At 39.1% G+C, this 20,132-nt stretch overlaps 1 protein-coding gene across 9 annotated transcripts in view; it reads right to left on the minus strand.

Annotated features, from left to right (window-relative positions):
* Positions 1-20,132, minus strand: part of LOC147911914 (uncharacterized) — an 81,242-nt gene that overhangs the window by 32,299 nt on the left and 28,811 nt on the right. For 4 of the 9 annotated variants that reach the window (XR_015550496.1, XR_015550497.1, XR_015550495.1 and 1 more), the window contains one exon: positions 6,320-8,318. The exons of 2 other annotated variants lie outside the window; for them this stretch is intronic. Coding sequence is in view for 4 of the 7 variants with exons in the window: in XM_087426973.1 (XP_087283099.1) it covers positions 8,270-8,318 (49 nt within the window). In the remaining 3 variants the exon portion in view is untranslated. Of the gene's footprint in view, positions 1-1,204; positions 1,258-6,319; positions 8,319-20,132 lie in introns of those variants that run through there. 3 more of the 9 variants (XM_087426971.1, XM_087426975.1, XM_087426972.1) reach the window with 1 other exon arrangement.

The following is a 20,132-nucleotide window of genomic DNA, read 5'->3' on the forward strand; positions in this document are numbered from 1 at the left end:
TTTAAGAGAGGTCTTAGGTCTTATGACTGAGAAAGGTCCAAAGAAAGATAAGTATAACTTTTATAGAAGTATAAAGAAGCTTCAATCAGGGCAGCATTCTGGGTTGTAGCCATTAATTAAAGCCTGGGCGCAAACAGGGTTACTCTTATTTGTGGACTAACATATATATCTTCCCACAGAAATCTCCACGTGTTTCCATAGGTGACTTGTTGGTCAAAACACAAATGCCTCACAACTTATCTTCTATACATAGAAGACTATACCATCTATAACTATATTGTGATTGTCATAATATCTTCTTTTTTGTCCTCTAGATCCACCCTTCAACCTTCCCCACCCTGCTTTGTTTCCCAGGAAGCTACCTTATATGTACTCCATCAGCCGGATCCCCTACCACTTGCTTTTGGTTGAGATTTAGCCAATGAGTGGTACCAGCAGGAGTTTAGAATTGAGGTATTTATTCTCCCAGCTTCTACCCTGCAAAGTGGCTGTGATCTGGGTACTTCCTTCAACCAAAGATCACATCTCCTATCAAGTGGCCCTCTCCAATGGCTAGAGCTACTCATTCTGAGTTCCAGGAATCACTCCCTACTTGCACCCCTCTAGGCCTAGGAATACTAATAGCACCTACTGCTATCATCCCCATGGTATTACACTATCCTTTCTGGATTCCCTATCCCTTGCTCACATCTTTGTAAGTAGTTCCAGTATTAAACTCTCCTTAAATTACTCAATACGAGCGTGACATCATTTTCTGCTGGGACCCTTGCTGATACAACTATCATCATAGTTCCTATCCAAATAGTAATAGCCAACATTTATTAAGTATTTACTGTGTGCCAGGGTTTTTTCCAAACACCTGACATTCATTGACACATTTAAACCTGTACAACCACTCTATGAGATAAATATTATTTTCTTTTCTACAAATCACTTCATCTCTCCTTTCTTATCTCTGTTTCAAATATTTTCCTCTCTCTTTTACTGTGAAAATAAACTGGAGCTGTATTTCTCTCCATAGTTTAAAGGAGTAGAAAGGAATAAGGCCAAGAATGCACCAATGCTTACAAAAATAACAATAAGGGTAACAGAAAAGACATGTTTTGGTTATATTAAGAGCAAGATAAGCAAGGAATGGGTAGAAAAATGGCACAAGGTCAGTGGTATAAATCTGATGAATGACACAGGAAAAGTTGTTCCTTACCTTCCATTTTACTTCTTTTTTTTGTCCTTCTGTCACTAAGAATAATTTTTAGGCTACAAAGTGTAAGGAGAATAAAGGGTAAAACACAGATTGTTAGAAGGAGAGGCAGCAACAGCCCATGATAAACAAAACAATAGCAAAACATAAATCTGTTATATAAACTAGTTAAAATTAGCCACCAGGAAGAGGAGTGAAAAGACGAGTATGAGAAGATAGGACAAAGATGCAAATCAACAATGTCTAATTAGAAATGAGGTCTTTGATCATTTTGTCTAGTACGTTTTTCAATGATACCACACTGCCATGGCATTATATTGTTTATCATATACAGTCTTGGAAAGTTCTTTTTTGTTTCATATGTGTTCTTGTTCTCCCAATAAATAGAGAAAGACCTTTCTCTTTCTTTTGAATCTCATTGGTCTAAGCACAAATAAGATACCTGAAAAGAAAGCCATGCTGAATTAAACTGATAGCCTTATGGATCTTTAAAAGCCATGGAAGTAAACAGGATTGAGATTAGTTATTGGGCTAAAGTGCAGTTTATAGGAATAGCATGGCAACTTAGAACATCATACCTGTAGCCTTCATCTATGCATTCACTCATTCCTTCATTCATTCAACAGATATTTATTGAGTATCTATTCTATATCAAAACCCATAAATGCTTTAGGATACCTATTTATTAATTCAACCAATATTTTCTGAGTGTCAACCATATGCCAGAAACAATTTTAGATGCTTTGATGAATGAAACAAAAATGGTCCTTGCTCTCACAGAGCTTACGGTCTAGTGAGGGAAGGTAGACAGTAAAAGATAACACAAACTGATTAATTATAATTTTATATATGCTAAAAATGAGAAGTAAAAGGTACAATGAGAGTGAACCTTGAGAAGAATTGACTTAGTCCAGGGGTTAGAGACAGTTTCACTGAGGACATGACCTTTGAGTTGAAAAAAAAAAAAGATAAGTAGGTGTTAAGAAAGAGTAGGGGGTGAAGGAATGGACAGAGCACATACCAGGCAAAGGGAACAGTAAGGTCAAAGCCCGTGATCTGAAAAGGAACATAGAATATCAAGTTACTAAAGAAGACCAGCGTGGCTGGAATAAGTGAGTAAAGGAAAGAATGATACAGATGATGTTGGAGGGGTAGGGAAAATTAAAAGAGAAACCATTCTTCATTTTTAGCCTTCCCAACTCACTTCACCTCTCCTTCCTTCCTCGCTGTCCCTGATCACCCAGGGCCTTTGTAGAAGGGCCTTTGTAAAAAGACTGGACTTCATTCCAAAAGCAATGGGAAGTTTTTGAAGAGATTCTGATGGAGTGGTGAGATGATCTGATGTCTTATTTGAAAAGATCACATTGACAACTGTGTGAATGAGTTGCAAGAGTGCATTTGAGGAAGGTAGTAAGGAAACACGTTAATGTTTCAAGAAGGACGAAATGATGTATCAAATTCCACCTAGAAATAAAGAGTGAGTACTGACACGTGTCCTACTGGGTGAAAAGGAAGTCACTGTTGACCTCTACAAGGGCAGTTTTGGTGGAGTGTTGGGAGCTGAAGCAAGATAGGCAGGTTGAGTGAATGAGAGCTAAGGCAATGTACCCAGTGAATGTATACTACTCTTGAAAAATCTGGCTGAGGAGAATTATGGATTAACTTGTTTGTTAGTGGGAAAAGGGGCGATTTTCTATTTTTTAAGATGGAAGAGGTTACAGCATACTTATTTTCTGACAGAGAAGCTTCTATAGAGACAGAGAGCATGAATATATAAAAGGGAGAAATAGTAAGGTTTCTGAGAAGGCAGGAGTAAGTGGTATCTTATGCACAAGCAGAGGATTGGCCACAGAAAGGAGAACAACTTCCTCCATCATAACAAGAGGGAAAGAAGAAAGGATGGGTGCAGATGCAGATACTCACTTTTGCCAAACCTTCAGGCTGCTAAAGCATGATATGTGGGTACATGACCTGAGCTCAGCTTATCACATGGCTTCTCCTGCCCAGGACATTTGATTCTGGAGTAAATGATGCAAATAAACAGGAAGACAAAGGTGTACATTTTATAAGCGATAGCAACACAGATGGTTTCTAGGGGTAGCAGTTGTGATGATCCCAAAGGCAGTGGTCATTGACAGAGATAGCATCAGTTCCAGCTGTGGTATTCCAGTATCAGTGGTAGCAACAGCAGTGTCCATATCAGATGGTTCCTATAGTGCAATTATGGTCATGGTGCTTGGTTCTTGTCTATGTTCTTAGTCTGATTCTCCAGGCTTCCTAGAAATTCTACCAGTTACTCAGTACCCTTTCCAAAAATTCATCATCTGCTGCTAAAGTCAGACAGAACTGGTTTCAATGGCTTGCAACCAAGGAGATTGATTGAAACCATTATGAGAGAGGGAAATCATGTTTTTTAAAAAAATGATATCGGGGCCAGCCCCATGGCTTAGCAGTTAAGTGCATGCACTCTGCTACTGGCGGCCCGGGTTTGGATCCCGGGCACACACCAACACACTGCTTGTCTGGCCATGCTGAGGCGGTGTCCCACATACAGCAACTAGAAGGATGTGCAACTATGACATACAACTATCTACTAGGGCTTTGGGGAGAAAAAGGGGAAAAAAAGGAGGATGATTGGCAATAGATGTTAGCTCAGGGCCCGTCTTCCTCAGCGAAAAGAGGAGGATTGGCATGGATGTTAGCCCAGGGCTGATCTTCTTCACACACACACAAAAAAGATATCAAATTCAATGTAAAGAAATTTGGATTTCATTCCGTCAGAGGTTGCAAGCTGGAGGCCCATTAGCCAGAAAGTAGTTTTGTGATTTTAGGTTCTTTTTGTTTATAGATTAAAAAAAAAAATAGTATCCATATTTGGAGTTATTTTTATACAACAATATAGATTTCCAGGTTTACTTAAAAAATAAGATCTGGCAATGCTAGAACTTCATCCCTGCGTGACAAGAATAAGTTGTCCTCTTTAGATGAATAATGTATTTTCCTGCTTACTTCACTCTTTTACCTCACATAAATGAACGAATGGCCCTGTAAGCATTGTAATTTGTGACTTCTGATGGGGAGGCAGGAAAGCAACAATAGCAGATAAAAAAAATGACAGCTTTTATATAGTGAACACTTACAATGGGTAAGGCACTGCTTTAAGTGCTTGAAATTATTTTAATCCTCACTTAACCCTGTGAGGGAGATACAGTATTACTATCCTCATTTTACAAATGTAGTGGCTGAGGGGCTGAGAGGTTAAGCAATTTATTCAAGGTAAGTAGTTGAACTAGTTTACAAAATGTCGGCAGTCTGGTCCCAGAGCCCCAATTTTAGCCGTTTTAATGGCTATACTGTCTCCATTTTAGAAAGATCATTCTGGTGGCCAATGTAGAGTATGGATTAGAAGGAATAAAGGCCAGGGACAGAGAGATCAGTTAGAAAGGTATTACAATAAATCAGGCGGAAAACAATGGCAGCCTGACCTAGAGTAAATGCAATGTGGATAGAGAAGATAGCATAGATTTGAGAGCTATTAAGATAATCCGAGGAGAAGCTATTGTACAGCCTGACCATAGAAAGCTCCATGGTCTCTGACATTAAGAAGGACTTGATTAAATGTTGGTTGTAGAAGGGAGAAACAGAACCCTCACACACTGATGCTTCACAAATGTATCACAAAACACCAGTGTTAGGTTTTTTCACCCCGCTGTCATGCTTAAGTTGACAATATATCACATTGAGGGAAATATAAGACAAATGCACACTCTTCATTCCTAGACAGTGTCCATCCTGAATCCCTGTCTCCTTTCCTTCCCTGGTAAGCTAGGCTAAATGACCTATATTGAAGGACATGTCTCTTTACACAGTGGAATATTATTCAGCCACAAAAAAGAAGGAAATCCTGCCATTTGCGACAACATAGATGGACCACGAAGGCATTATGTTAAGTGAAATAAGTCAGATAGAGAGAGACAAATACTGTATGATGAATAAGTTCTGGTGGTATAATGTACAGAATGGTGACTATAGTTAACAATACTGTATTGTATACTTGAAAGTTGCTAATAGAGTAAATCTTAAAAGATCTCACTCCACACAAAATAAAATGTAATTACGTCAGGTGATGGATGTGTTAATTAACCTCATTGTGGTAATTATTTCACAATACATACATATATCAAAAAATTATGTTGTACATCTTAAACTTGCACAATGTTATATGCCAACTATATCTCAATAAACAGAAAAAAAGAGGCTCCTGAATGATGCAACTCCCTTCCAAATGGTCTCCCTGTTTCAACTCGTCTTCTATAATATCAACTCTACCCAGTAGCCCAAATAATCTTCTTAAAAGATAAATCAAATAACATCTCTCCCTTTATTTAAACCTTCCAATAGCTTCCCCATAACACTCAAAATAAAATCCAGGTCAACTTTAGCTAGCACACATGCTAAAAGTGCATTTGCCCTATCATGAAAAGACATAGGCTTATTCAAGTCTATGTGTGACACTTATATAAGAAAACAAGTCCTAAAGGGGAGGGGAGGCAAGAGAGAGATTAAAAATAAGAAAAGGAAATATATTAATAAACATGTTTTGTTACAAATTCCTTATTCCTTAAAAGACTCTCTCTACCTTTCAGACCTACTCACTCTCCCTTTTGTTCACTGCACTTCTACCACACTTATATCTTCCAACATGACAAGCACATTCTCTCCTCAGGGCCTTGCACTTATTCCTCTGCCTGGAACACTATTCCCTCCAGCTTTTGTCTTTGTTGGTTCATTCTTATTTTTCAGATCTCAACACAAATGTAATCTCCTCATAGAAGCCTGACCACCCTAAGTTACCCCCCTCATCATTCTCTTTCATTATGCCTTGTTAATTTCCTTTATAACATATTTCATAGTTTGTATTATCCTGTTTGTTTAATCATTAATTTTCTATTTATTTTGTCTGTTGTCTGCCTCCCTTGACTAGACTATAAGTTCCAAAAGGGCAGGGACAAAATATGTCTTGTTCGTGCAGTACTCCAGCACCTAGTTTAGTGCCAGGCACATGGTTAGTGGTAATAAATATGTACTGAGTGAATAAGTTAATACTACTCATCAGAATGCCTTTCAGCAAATATTTATTTATCCCAAGTTTTATGTTAATCCATGTAATTTTTTATAAATGACCAAAAACGGTGTATTCAATATTCTTCATAGAAAATGTACAACACAGAAACAGTCTTCACTCATCCCCTCAAGAAATCATCTCTTTTCTATCACTGCACCTAACCATATAATTTGGGTTGACAAGAACCTAATATATTCCTGCACTCTACTCAATGCTTAAATACTCTCTACAATAGCAACAAATGATTCATTTGCTGTTGAAAAATGTTTCTAGACAAGTCTGAGTAATTTTTAATCAATTCATTTCATCATTACTTTTCATTCTTCTTTCTTTTTGCTCCTCTGATTGGTTAATTTCAATTGATCTACCTTCGAGCTCACTGATTCTTTCTTCTGCTTGATGAAGTCTGCCTTTGAAGCTCTTTATTGAATTCTTCGGTTTAGTCATTGTATTCTTCAGCTCCAAAATTACTGCTTGCTTCTTTATGTTTTCTATCTCTTTGTTGAATGTCTCATTTTGTTCTTGCATTGTTTTCTTGATTTCATTACACTGTTTATATGTGTTGTCTTATAGCTCTCTGAGCATCTTTGGAATAATTACTTTGAATTCTTTGTCAGACAATTCATGGGTATCCATTTCTTTGGTTGGGGTCAGTTATTGGAAGTTTACTGTGTTTCTTCAGTGGTGTCATGTTTCCCTGATTCTTTGCAATCCCTGTAGCCTTGCATAGGTGTCTGTATATTTGAAGAAACAGTCACCTCTTCCAGACTTTATAGATCAACTTTGGTAAGGAAAGACCTTCACCTGAGGGTGAGAGCAAACTGGGGCATGCTATGAACCTTGGTCAAGTGGTGCAGGGTGCCAAGTTGAGGGGTGTGTGGCACTTCAATGTACAGCAGCTACAGACCAGGGCAGGCAGCAGTGGTGGCTACAGCTGGTGGTGTGCATACACCCAGCTGTGGGGGTCAGCTGCAGGAACCTGTATAGTGGCAGGGGCCAGTTTCAGACACACACATAGTGGTGGGGGCCAGGGCAAGCAGCAAGAGCTGGGGCCAACTGTGGGTGCAAAAGCAGCTGAGGGGGCCCTGTCAACAACTCTATTATGACTGCTAGGTCTTGCTGCTGGTGCACAGCTAGTGTCAGAAGTCAGGCCAGGGGAATGCAGGTGCACAGCTGGAGGGGCTAGCCTTGAGCATGTGCATGTCAGTGGGGGACAGTTGTGGGGATCTAGGCTATCATCTTGCACTTGCACAGTTGCAGAGGCCTGGGCTGGCAGCCAGTGTGAGTCTCAACTCTGGCAGGTGGGGTTGACTCCAAGCACCAAGAGGGACTGCGGCAGCTGGTGTCTGTGAACCTGAATACCTGTGGGGCAAAATCCATTGAAATCTATAGGGCGTCCATGGTGGGTATACTGGTCATTAGTTTCTTCAGTGTGTAGAAAGCTGCTGGGGTCATCTGAAGAGCAGATCACTGGGAACCGTGGTCACTCCTGCTGTTTGATTGATATTGGTAACCTCTGCTTTTTTCCCTGGTTCCTATCCATCTCTATACTTCTCAGCTTTTCTGGTTTCTGAGTGGGGTGAAATTGAAGTAGGTCCTTCATGCAGTGTACCAAAAGGCTGGGGAAACTGGTCATTCACTCACCTCTCTCTTTCCCAGTGAGAGGAACTTTTTCTAGCTGGGGAGTTACCTCTTGGCACTGAGCAATGCTAGCCAGGGGAATAGGATGATGCAGGCAAAATGAACCTGTTTTCCCTCCATTTTTGTGCAGTCATTCTCCAGTTTTTTACTCCACTGTGTTGCTGAAGTTTCTTAAGTGGACTCCAGATCTCTCCCAGAGCCATTCTTGTTCATGGACAGCTGTCTAATTATTGTTCTTTGTGGGGAGATGGAGGCTGGGGTCTCCTATGCTGCCATTTTGGTGACATCATTCTTAGTCCATTTCAGTTCTCTCTAGTCCCCCAGGATCTTTCAATTGAATAAAGAATATCTCTGCAGAGGTATAAAAGGAAAAACATACTTAACCAGGGACATAAAAAAATGGAAAAGGCCCATTTATTAGGGTATGGAGGACAAAAGGGAAACAAAATATGCCACCAATCACCCTTGCTCCACACTCTCATTTCCGATGGCAAGGAATGAGATTCTTGCAGCCCAAGGGTCTTTCTTCAGACTAAATGTGTCTGGTTACAGGTATGAACTCTTTTGGAGTAGGCCTTTGCTGATGCTGCAACAATGCCCCACCTCACCCCGCACTGCCCTACACTTTCTGTTACTTGACTTCTTATAAGGGAAGTAATGAGGAGGTTAAGTTGAGTCTCAAAGAAACATCTAGAACAAAATAAGGCTTTAAGCAGCCCTATTCCCTGGCTGTTATTCAACTCCCTCTACCCTTACTCCATGTCTGTTTATCAGACAGAAAGACAACTCTTTACTGATCCTTTTCTCCCACATCCATTACATTGGAAGTGTGGCAGATTTATTCCTAATATACAGTCAAAGAGGCAAGGGTATAATTACTATCAGCTTAATTGCTTTATCTGGCTAATCCAAGCAATATCATTTTGTTTGTTTTTCTATTACTGCATCTGCCACTTCCTGGCTGCATAATCTTGAGCAAGTTACTTAATCTCTCTATGTGTTAGTATTCCCATCTGTTAAATGAGACTACAACCTCATAGGGTTGTTATGAATTAAATGAGTTTATGGCTAACACTTAAAGCCTGGCACATAGTAAATGCTAATTATGCGCCATTATTATTGCCCAGATGGATAAATTGTTATGATATTCTGCATAGGAAAATTCCATACTTTACCCAGTCTCAAACATCAAGGTTATATAATCATAAACTAAACTTTAAAAAAATACCCCACACAAGGGGCCAGCCCAGTGGCATGGTGGTTAAGTTCACGTGCTCTACTTCAGCAGCCCGGGGTTCGCAGGGTCAGATCCCAGGTGCAGACCAACACACCACTCATCAAGCCATGCTGTGGCAGCCTCCCACATACAAAATAGAGGAAGATTGACACAGATGTTAGCTCAGCAACAATCTTCCTCAAGCAAAAAGAGGAAGAATGGCAACAGATGTTAGCTCAGGGCCAATTTTCCTCATCAAAAAAAAAAAATAACCCAAACAATTAACAATAAAAGATCCAAAAAGGAAATTAAGAAAATTATTCCATTTACAATAGCATCAAAAATATTAAAATACTTAGGAATAAATCTAACCAACAAGGCATAATCAGAGTGCTCTCAGGAAACAGACCACAGAGATTCCTGGGAAGATTGCAGCATAGGCAGACTCTGAAATCACCTCCTCCCATGGACACAACAAATTTACAACTACCTGTGGAACAATTACCTCTGGGAGAGAACTGGAAACTGGATAAAAAGAACCCCCACAACAAGGTACAACACTGGCAGAGGTAGAAGATGCATAAATACCTTTCTGCTGAGAAAAAAAACACATTCTAGCAACAGTAATTCACGGCTAAGTGCAATCTTAAGGTATGAAGCTTTTCCTGAAGCAGCAGGGGATCTGAGTGGGAGAGCTATGACACAATAAGTAGCCTTAGAATCCAGCACAACTGAGATGAGTGTCATAATACCTGGCTTTGCTGGCTATTAAAACCAATGAGGAATTTCCCCAGAAAAGCTATCAAACATGAGAGAAAGAAAATCCTGCTCTTAAAGGGCCCATGAACACATTCACCAGTTCTGGAAACCAACATAAAATCACCAGAAAGAAAGGTGCATAGTCCTTTGCTAAAAGAGACGCACTTGCTAAGCTCTGAGTACATCTCAGAGAAGCAGGAGGCAGCTGGGCCCACCTCCCCAGGGACTGAGACACTAGCTGTACCCAGTGACCTAGTACAGGCATGCTGACACAGATGCTGGCAGACACCACTGGATTTCTTCTTCTGGCCTATTAGCCCAGGGGTCTGCCCCACCCACTAGAGTACCAATTTAATCCAGCTCAGCCAGGGCAGGCAGCCCACCCTAGGGACTGTCCCTGCAACCAGCAAGCCCATGGGGTAACTGGTGGGTCCACATAAGCAGGGTGTGTGGGACCTCTGCAGCAGGGCGAGTGAGTCAGGCTCTTCATGGCAGGGTGTACATGATGGACGGGCCTGTGTTGGTGGTGTGTGTGGACCCACGGGCACTAGGCCTTGTTGGGTGCAGCAGACTTCTGCTCCTGGCCTTCTCAAATAGCCACATAGGGAATCTGCCCCACCTTCCAACACCTGAAACAATTGTGTGCTGACATGCCTGGGGCTGGCCCCACCCAGCTGTGCTTCTGAGAGAGCTGACAACAGCCTCTCAGACCTGAGGCTTACTGAGCCACTGAGCCTAGCAACCAGCCACACTGTGGGTCTGACTCACTTAACAAGAAAACAGCAGCAGGTGTGTGCTATTATACCTTGAAGCTAACTGTGCTGGGGCTTTTGCCTCCAATAAAGTGACTACAGCAGCTGCACACAGCTGAGCCTTACAACCAGCCAGCCCAGGAGCCAGCCTAGCCTCCATGGACACCTGCAGCAAGAGCAACCCTGTCACAACAGAAGGACACACATAGCCCCCATAAGGGACACTCCTGGAACATTTGGGACTGATTACAGGGGGAAACCCATTGCTGGGCCTCATAAGGCATCTCTTACATAAGGCCATATCTCCAAGCTTGGGAGACGTAGCTGATCTACCTAATACATAGATATAAGCACAGAGAAAGAGGCAAAATGAGGAGACAAAGGAATATGTTCCAAATAGGGGAACAGGACAAATCCTTAGAAAAAGGACTAAATGAAACAATAAGCAATCTCTTATGCTAATCTCTTATACAATCCCTTAAAACTAATAGTTATAAGGATGCTTACTGAACTGGGGAGAAGAATAGATGAACACAGTGAGAACTTCAACAAGGAATTGGAAAATATAAGAAAGAACCAATGAGAACTGAAGAATACAATAATGGAAAAGAAAAATTCACTAGAGGGAATCAACAGCACAGTAGATGACACAGAAGAACTGATCAGTGATCTGGACAAAAGATTAGAGAAAATCACCCAAGCTGAATGCAAAAAGAAAAAAGAACTAAAAAGAATGAGGACACTCTAAGGAACCTCTGGGACAACAACAAGCATACTAACATCCATATACCAGGTGTCCCAGAAGAAGAAGAGAGAGACAAAGGGGCAGAGAAATCTATTTGAAAATAATAGCCAAAAACTTTCCTAACCTAAGGAAGGAAACAGACATCCAGATACAGGAAGCACAGAGAGTACCAAACAAGCTGAACCCAAAGAGGCCCACACCAAGACACATTATAATTAAAATGTCGAGAATTAAAGGTAAGAGAGAATCCTAAAAGCTGCTAGAAAAATGAAACAAGTTAAATACAAAGGAAACCCTATAGGGCTATCAGCTGACTTATCAGCAGAAACTTTACAGGCCAGAAGGGAGTGGCATGATATATTTAAAGTGCTGAAAGGAAAAAACCTACAGCCAAGAATACTCTACCCCACAAGGTTATCATTCACAAAGGAAGGAGGAATAAAGAATTTTCCAGACGAGAAAAATTAAAGGAGTTTATCACCAATAAACTGGCCTTACAAGAAATGCTAAAGGGATTTAAGTGGGAAGAAAAGGACCACAAATAGGAATAAGAAAATTATCAAAGAAAAAAAAATCACTGGTAAAGGCAAATATACAGCAAAGTAGCAAATCAACCACCTATGAAGCTAATATGAAGGTCAAAAGACAAAAGTACAAAATATATCTATTTCCATGACAAGAGGGTAATGGATACACATACACAAAAAAAGAGGTTAAATATGATATCAAAAACATAAAATGTGGGGGGAGGGGAATAAAAGTGTAGGGCTTTTAGTGAGATATCAAACTTAAAAGATGGTCAACTAAATAAACATTGCTATCTACATAGGTTATTATATATGAAGCTCATAGTAATCACAAACCAAAAACAAATAATAAATACACAAAAAATAAAGAGAATGGAACCAAAACATAATACTAAACACGGCCATCAAATCACAAGGGAAGAGAGCAAGAGAAGAAGAAAAGAACAGAGAAGAACTACTAAAACCCCCAGAAAACAAAGTAACAAAATGTCAATAAGCACATACTTATCAATAGCTACTTTAGATGTCAATGGATGAAATGCTCCAATCAAAAGGCATAGGGTGGCTGAATGGATAAAACAAAAAAGACATATATATATATGCTGAATACAACAGACACACTTCAGACCTTAAAACACTCACAAACTGAAACTGAAGGGATGGAAAAAGATACTCCATGCAAATGGCAATGAAAAGAAAGCTGAGGTGGCAATACTTATATAGAACAAAATAGACTTTAAAAGAAAAACTGTAACAACACACAAAGAAGAGCCTTACATAATAATAAAGGGAACAATCCAACAAGAGGACAGAACAATTGTAAATATCTATGCACCCAACATAGGAACACCTATATATATAAATCAGTTATTAACAGATGTAAAAGGAAAAATAGACAGTAACACAATAATAGTAGAGGACCTTAACACTCCACTTACATCAATGGATAGATTATCCAAACAGAAGATCAGTAAGAAAACATTGGCCTTAAATGGCACATTAGATCAGATGGATTTAGTACATATATATACAGAACATTCCATCCAAAAACCACAGAATACATATTCTTTTCAAATGCACATGGAACGTTCTCCAGGAAAGATCACATATTAAGCCGCAAAACAAGCCTCAATAAATTTAAGGAGATTGAAATAATACCAAGCAACTTTTCCGACCACAATGGTATGAAACTAGAAATCAACTACAAGAAGAAAACTGGAAAAGTCACAAATACGTAGAGATTAAACAAAATGTTATTGAACAACTATTGGGTCAATGAAGAAATCAAAGGAGAAAGCAAAAAAATACCTGGAGACAAATGAAAATGAAAATATGACATGTCAAAATTTAGGGATACAGCAAAAGCCGTACTAAGAGGGAAGTTTCTAACAATACAAGACTACATAGAGCCGGCCCAGTGTTGCAAGTGGTTAAGTGTGCGTGCTCCGCTGTGGTGGCCCAGGGTTTGCTGGTTCGGATCCAGGATGTGCACCGATGCACCGCTTGTCAAGCCATGTTGTGGCAGGCGTCTCATCTAAAGTGGAGGAAGATGGGCATGGATGTTAGCCCAGGGCCAGTCTTCCTCAGCAAAAAGTAGAGGATTGGCAGATGTTAGCTCAGGGCCGATCTTCCTCACAAAAAAAAAAAAACAGCCTACATCAAAAAACAAGAAAAATCTCAAATAATCTTACAGAGCACCTACAGGAACTAGAAAAAAAAGAATAAACAAAATCCAAAATCATTAGAAGGAAGGCAAATAAAAATCAGAGCAGAAATTGGGGCCAGCCCTGTGGCATAGTGGTTAAGTTCAGCACACTCTGCTTCTGCAGTCTAGGTTCACGGGTGCAGTTCCCAGGTGCAGACCTACACCATTCGTTGGTGGTCATGTTCTGGCAGTGATGCACAAACAAAATAGAGGAAGACTGGCACGGATGTTTGCTCAGGGTGAATCTTCCTCAGTGAAAAAAAAAATCAGTGTGGAAATAAATGAAAGAGACTAAACATTCAATACAAAAAAAAAAATCAATGAGACTAAGAGCTGGTTCTTTGAAAAGATGAACAAAATTGACAAATTTTTAGCTAGATTCACCAAGAAAAAAAGAGAAAGCTCAAATAAATAAAATCAGAAATGAAAGAGGAGAAATTACAACGGACACCACAGAAATACAAAGGACTATAAGAGAATACTACAAAAAGCTATACATCAATAAATTGGATAATCTAGAAGAAATGGATAAATTCTTAGAATCATACAACCTTCCAAAACTGAATCAAGGAGAAATAGAGAACATGAATACACCAATCACCAGTAAGGAGATCAAAATAGTAATCAAAAACCTGCCAAAAAACAAAAGTCCAGGACCAGTAGGCTTCCCTGGTGAATTCTACCAAACATTCAAAGAAGACTTAATACCTATCCTTCTCAAACTCGTCCAAAAATTGAAGAGGAGAGAACACTTAAGTCATTCTATGAGGCCAATATTACCCTGATACCAAAACCAGACAAGGACAACACAAAAAAACAAAATTACAGGCCAATATCACTGATGAACATAGATGTTAAAATCCTCAGCAAAACACTAGCCAATTGAATACAACGATACATTAAAAAGATCACATACCATGATCAAGTGGGATTTATTCCAGGGATGCAGGGAAGGTTCAACATTCGCAAATCAATCAACATGATACACCACATTAATAAAATGAAGAATGAAAAATCACATGATCATCTCAAAGGATGCAGAGAAAGCATTCAACAAAATACAGCATCCATTTATGATAAAAACTCTGAATAAAATGGGCATAGAAGGAAAGTACCAGAAAATAATAAAGGCCATATATGATAAACCCACAGCTAATATCATATTCAACAGTGAAAAACTGAAAGCTATCCCTTGAAGAATAGGAACCAGAATAGGCTGCCCACTTTTGCCACTCTTATTTAGCCTAGTATTGGAAGCCTTGGCCAGAGCAATCAGGCAAGAAAAAGAAATAAAAGGGATCCAAATTGGAAAAAAAGAAGTAAAACTCTCACTGTTTGCAGATGACATGATTCTATATATAGAAAACCCTAAATAATTCACCAGAAAAGTATTAGAAATAATCAACAAATACAGTAACATTGCAGAGTACAAAGTCAATGTACAAAGATCGGCTGCATTTCTATACTCTAATAATGAACCAGCAGAAAGAGAAGTCAAGAATACAATCCCATTTACAATTGCAACAAAAAGAATAAAATATCTAGGAATAAACTTAACCAACGAGGTGAAATACCTATAAACAGAAAACTATAAGATATCATTGAAAGAAATTGAAGTAGACAAAAAGAAATGGAAAAATATTCTGTGATCATGGATTGGAAGAATAAACATAGGTAAAATGTCCATATTACCTAACGCAATCTACAGATTCAATGCAATCCCAATCTGAATCTCAATGACAGTCCTTGCAGAAACAGAACAAAGAATCCTAAAATTTATATAGAACAACAAAAGACACCTAATAACCAAAGTAATCCTGAGAAAAAAGAACAAAGTTGGAAGTATCACAATCTCTGACTCCAAAATATACTACAAAGCTATAGTAATCAAAACAGCATGGTACTGGCACAAAAACAGACACACGGATCAATGGAACAGAATTGAGAGCCCAGAAATAAAACCACACATGTATGGACAGCTAATCTTCACAAAGGAGCCAAGAATACACAATAAGGAACGAGTCTCTTCAATAAATGGTGCAGGGAAAACTGGACAGCCACGTGCAAAAGAATGAAAGTAGACCATTATGTTCCACCATACACAAGAATTAACTCAAAATGGATTAAAGACTTGAATGTAAGACCTGAAACCATAAAATTCCTGGAAGAAAATATAGGCAGTACACTCTTTGAAATAGGTCTTATTGACATAGGTAGCTAGGTAGACATGAACAAGGGATCATAGCTGGAGACCTTGCTGCATCAGCGACGCGTCTTGCTGGCATCCTACAAGATGCAGACAAAGGGGAACTGAGACCCACCTGGCACCATCACCGGAATCAGAGACCATCAATCACGACGATAAAAGTAATGAGTGCACAAAACAAAGCCTTCTGCTATACACCTCTAGAGGGCATTGACTTTTCTTTAATTTACATACAAATTCCGTATGCATTAGCCTCCCTTCCATGGGGGATGACTGCCATGACAGTTCCCAAGATTGCCCTAGAAGGTCAAGAACTCCCCCTCTAGACATGTGGGTGGAGGAAAAACCATTATTGGCAGATAACCAGACAATGCTAATTCCCTTCTAGACAGCCGAAATAAAAATAAAACTAATCCAAGACTCAGAGCAGATGCATTCTCTGGCACTGCCTGCTCCTCACTTGGAGTGTATCTGACCTTTCCTCTAATAAATCTTTGCTTACTTGCTGTTACTGTTGTGTTGGTGTCTGAATTCCTCTCTTACGCTGACCAAGAACCTCGGTGATGGGACTTCTACATTAGTCCGCTTACATTGCAGTAACTTTTCAAATACCATGTCTACTCAGGCAAGGGAAACAAAAGAAAAAATAAACAAATGGGACTATATCAGACTAAAAAGCTTCCGGAAGTCAAAGGAAACTGAACAAAATGAAAAGACAACTCACCAACAGGGAGAAAATATTTTTAACTCATATATCCAATAAAGGGTTAATTTCCAAAATATATAAAGAACTCATACAACTCAACATCAAAAAAATGAACAACCCAATCAAAAAATGGGCAGAGGATATGAACAGAAATTTTTCCAAAGAAGATATACAGTCATCCAAGAGGCACATGAAAAGATGTTCAACATCACTATTAGCGAAACGCAAATCAAACCTACAATAAGGTATCACCTTACACCTATCAGAATGGCTATAATTAACAAGACAAGAAATAACAAAAGTTGGAGAGGATATGGAGAAAATTGAACCCTCATACACTGTTGGGTGGGAATGCAAACTGGTGCAGCCCCTATGGAAAACAGTACGGAGATTCCTCAAAAAATTAAAAATAGAAATACCATATGATTCAGGTATTCTACTACTGGATATTTATCCAAAGAACTTGAAATCAAAAATTCAAAAAAATTTATGCATCCCTATGTTCATTGCAGCATTCACAATAGCCAAGACTTGGAAGCAACCCAAGTGCCCATCAACAGATGAATGGATAAAGAAGATATGGTATATATATTCAACGGAATATTATTCAGTCATGAGAAATAAAGAAATCCTGCCACTTGTGACAGCATGAATGGACATTAAGGACACTGTGCTAAGTGAGATAAGTCAGATATAAAGATAAATACTGTATGATATCACTTATATGTGGTATTTAAAAGAGCTGAACTCATGAAAACAGAGTAGAATGGTGGTTACCAGGGACTAGGGGTTGGGGGAATAGGAGAGATGTTGTTTCAGAGTACAGACTTGCAACTAGTAAATAAATAAGCCCAAGATCTAATGCACATCATAGTAATTATAGTCAACAATACTGTAATATCAACATCAAACTTGCTAACATAGTAGATCTTAATTATTCCCATCGCAAAAGTGAATGACAATTACGTAACATTCTAGAGGTGTTAGCTAACACTAACAATCATATTGGCGATCATTTTGCGATATATAAATGTATCACATCAACATGTTGTACATCTTAAACTTACACAATGTTATACATCAATTATATCTCAATTTTGAAAAATGGGCAAAGAACTTGAATAGACATTCCTCTAAAGATGATATACAAATGGCAAACAAGCATAGAAAAGACTTTAAACGTCACTAATCATCAAATAAATGCAAATCAAAATGACAGTGAGATATAACCTCACACCCATTAAGATAGCTATTATATTTTAAAAACCCAGAAAATAAGTGTTGCTGAGGATGTACAGAAATTGGAACCCTTGTTCACTGGTGGTGGGATTGTAAAATGGTGCAACTCCTATGGAAAACAGTATAGAGGTCCCTCAAAAAAATAAAAACACAACTACCATACAATAAAACAATCCTACTTCTGGATATACATCCAAAAGTATTGAAAGCAGCATCTCAAAGAGGTATTTTCATACCCGTGTTCATAGCACAACTATTCACAATAGCCAAGAGGTAGAAGCAATCCAAATGTTCACAAACAGATGAATGGAAAAACAAAATGTGGCTATATTAGGATTCTCCAGAGAAACAGAACCAATAGGATGGAGAAATGGAACCGAGGAAGAGGGGGGGCGGGGGAGATAGAGAGAGGGAGGGAGGTTGATTTATTATAAGGAAGTGGCTCACGTGATTATGGAAGCGGCTCACGTGATTATGGAAGCCAAGAAGTCCCAAGATCTGCAGTTGGCAAGCTAGAGACCCAAGAGAGCCAGTAAATAGTTCCAGTCTGAATCAAAAAGCCTGAGAACCAGGAAAGCTGATGGTACAATTTCCACTCTAAAATCTGGCAGGCTAAAGACTCAAGAAGAGCCGATGTTTCAGTCTGAGTCTGAAGGCTGCAGAAGACCAACGTCTTAGCTCATGTAGTCAAGCAGGAGGAGGTCTCTCTTACTCAGCCTTTTTGTTCTACTCAGGTCTTCAATTAATTAGATGAGGCCCACTCTAATTAGGGAGAACAATCTGCTTTACTCAGTCTATTGATTCAAATATTATTCTCATCCAGAAACACCCCCACAGACGCACTCTGAGGAATGTTTGGCCAAATGTCTGGGCACCAATCAAGTGTCTCATGGCCCAATCAAGTTAACACATAAAATTAACCATCACAGTGTATACATACAATGGAATATTATTCAGCCCTAAAAAGGAAGGAAATTCTGTCACATGTCATAATATGGATGAACCACCTTGAGGACATTATGCTAAGTGAAGTAAGCCAGTCACAAAATGATACATACTGTATAATTCCACTTATATGAGGTATCTAAAGTAGTCAAATTCATAGAAACAGAAAGTAGAATGATGGTCATCATAAAGGGGGAAGGGGGAAAGGGGGAGCTGTTGTTTAATGGGTATAGAATTTGTGATTTACAAGATAAAAATGTTATGGAGATCAGTTTCACAACAATGTGAATATACTTAACACTACTGAACATACACTTAAAAATAGATAAGATGGTAAAATTTATGTCATTTGATTTTTACCACAATAAAAAAAAAATGCCCCAAACAACAAGCACTGTTTGAACACTGCCAGATACTTTGGGTGGGGGTGACATTCACCACCTGATGATGCAGCTTGTTCTATTTTTTACATTACATAGCTTTCCTTAATTCTTACTAGCCAGTATAAACTGAAGTGACTACAAGGGCCAGGCCAGTAATACATATGAGTGAATTGGGTGAGTGCAAGCTGTTAGAATTGGGCAATGCATACCCCCTCTAAAGGGGGTAGAGGAATACAGACTTGATATGGCCAAAAAAGCTGAAAATCCTGATTTTTATATAAAAATACATGACTTTTAAATATTGGCAACTCATTCAAATAAAATCAAAACACTGTTTGATCTCTTCTAAAGCTCCTCGATTGATTTATTCAATCATTCAATAAACATATTTTTTTTGTGAGGAAGATCAGCCCTGAGCTAACATCTGACGTCAATCCTCCTTTTTTTTTTTTTTTTTTTGCTGAGGAAGATTGGCCCTAGGCTAACATCCAGGGCCATCTTCCTCTACTTTATATGGAATGCCACCACAGCATGGCCAGATAAGCAGTGTGACGGTGTGCTCCCGGGATCCAAACCTGCGAACCCTGGGCCGACTGAGCACAGTGCACGCTCTAAACCACTGCGCCACCAGGCTGGCCCCAATAAATATTTCTTAATCAGCTATCAGATACAATTCTAGGAGCTGAGGATACAGCAATGAATAAGGCAGATTCCGTCCCTGCCTTCCTGTCCCTTACATTCTAGACATCAGAGACAACGTCTTAGTACAGAACTGTCTTTTACATCTGCCTTCTTTCAATTAGCATAATGCTGTGTTTCATATTTTTTATTACTGAGTAGTATTCTATTGAGTGTGTGTGTGTGTCACACAAAATGTATATCACATTTTGTTTATTCATCCACCAGTAGATGGACATTGGGATTATTTCCACTTCTTGGCTATTATGATTAATCCTGCTATGAACATTCACATACCAACATT

The sequence above is a fragment of the Ceratotherium simum genome, chromosome X (genome assembly GCF_057802395.1).
Source record: "Ceratotherium simum simum isolate JZ-2026a chromosome X, ASM5780239v1, whole genome shotgun sequence".
Lineage (NCBI taxonomy): Eukaryota > Metazoa > Chordata > Mammalia > Perissodactyla > Rhinocerotidae > Ceratotherium > Ceratotherium simum.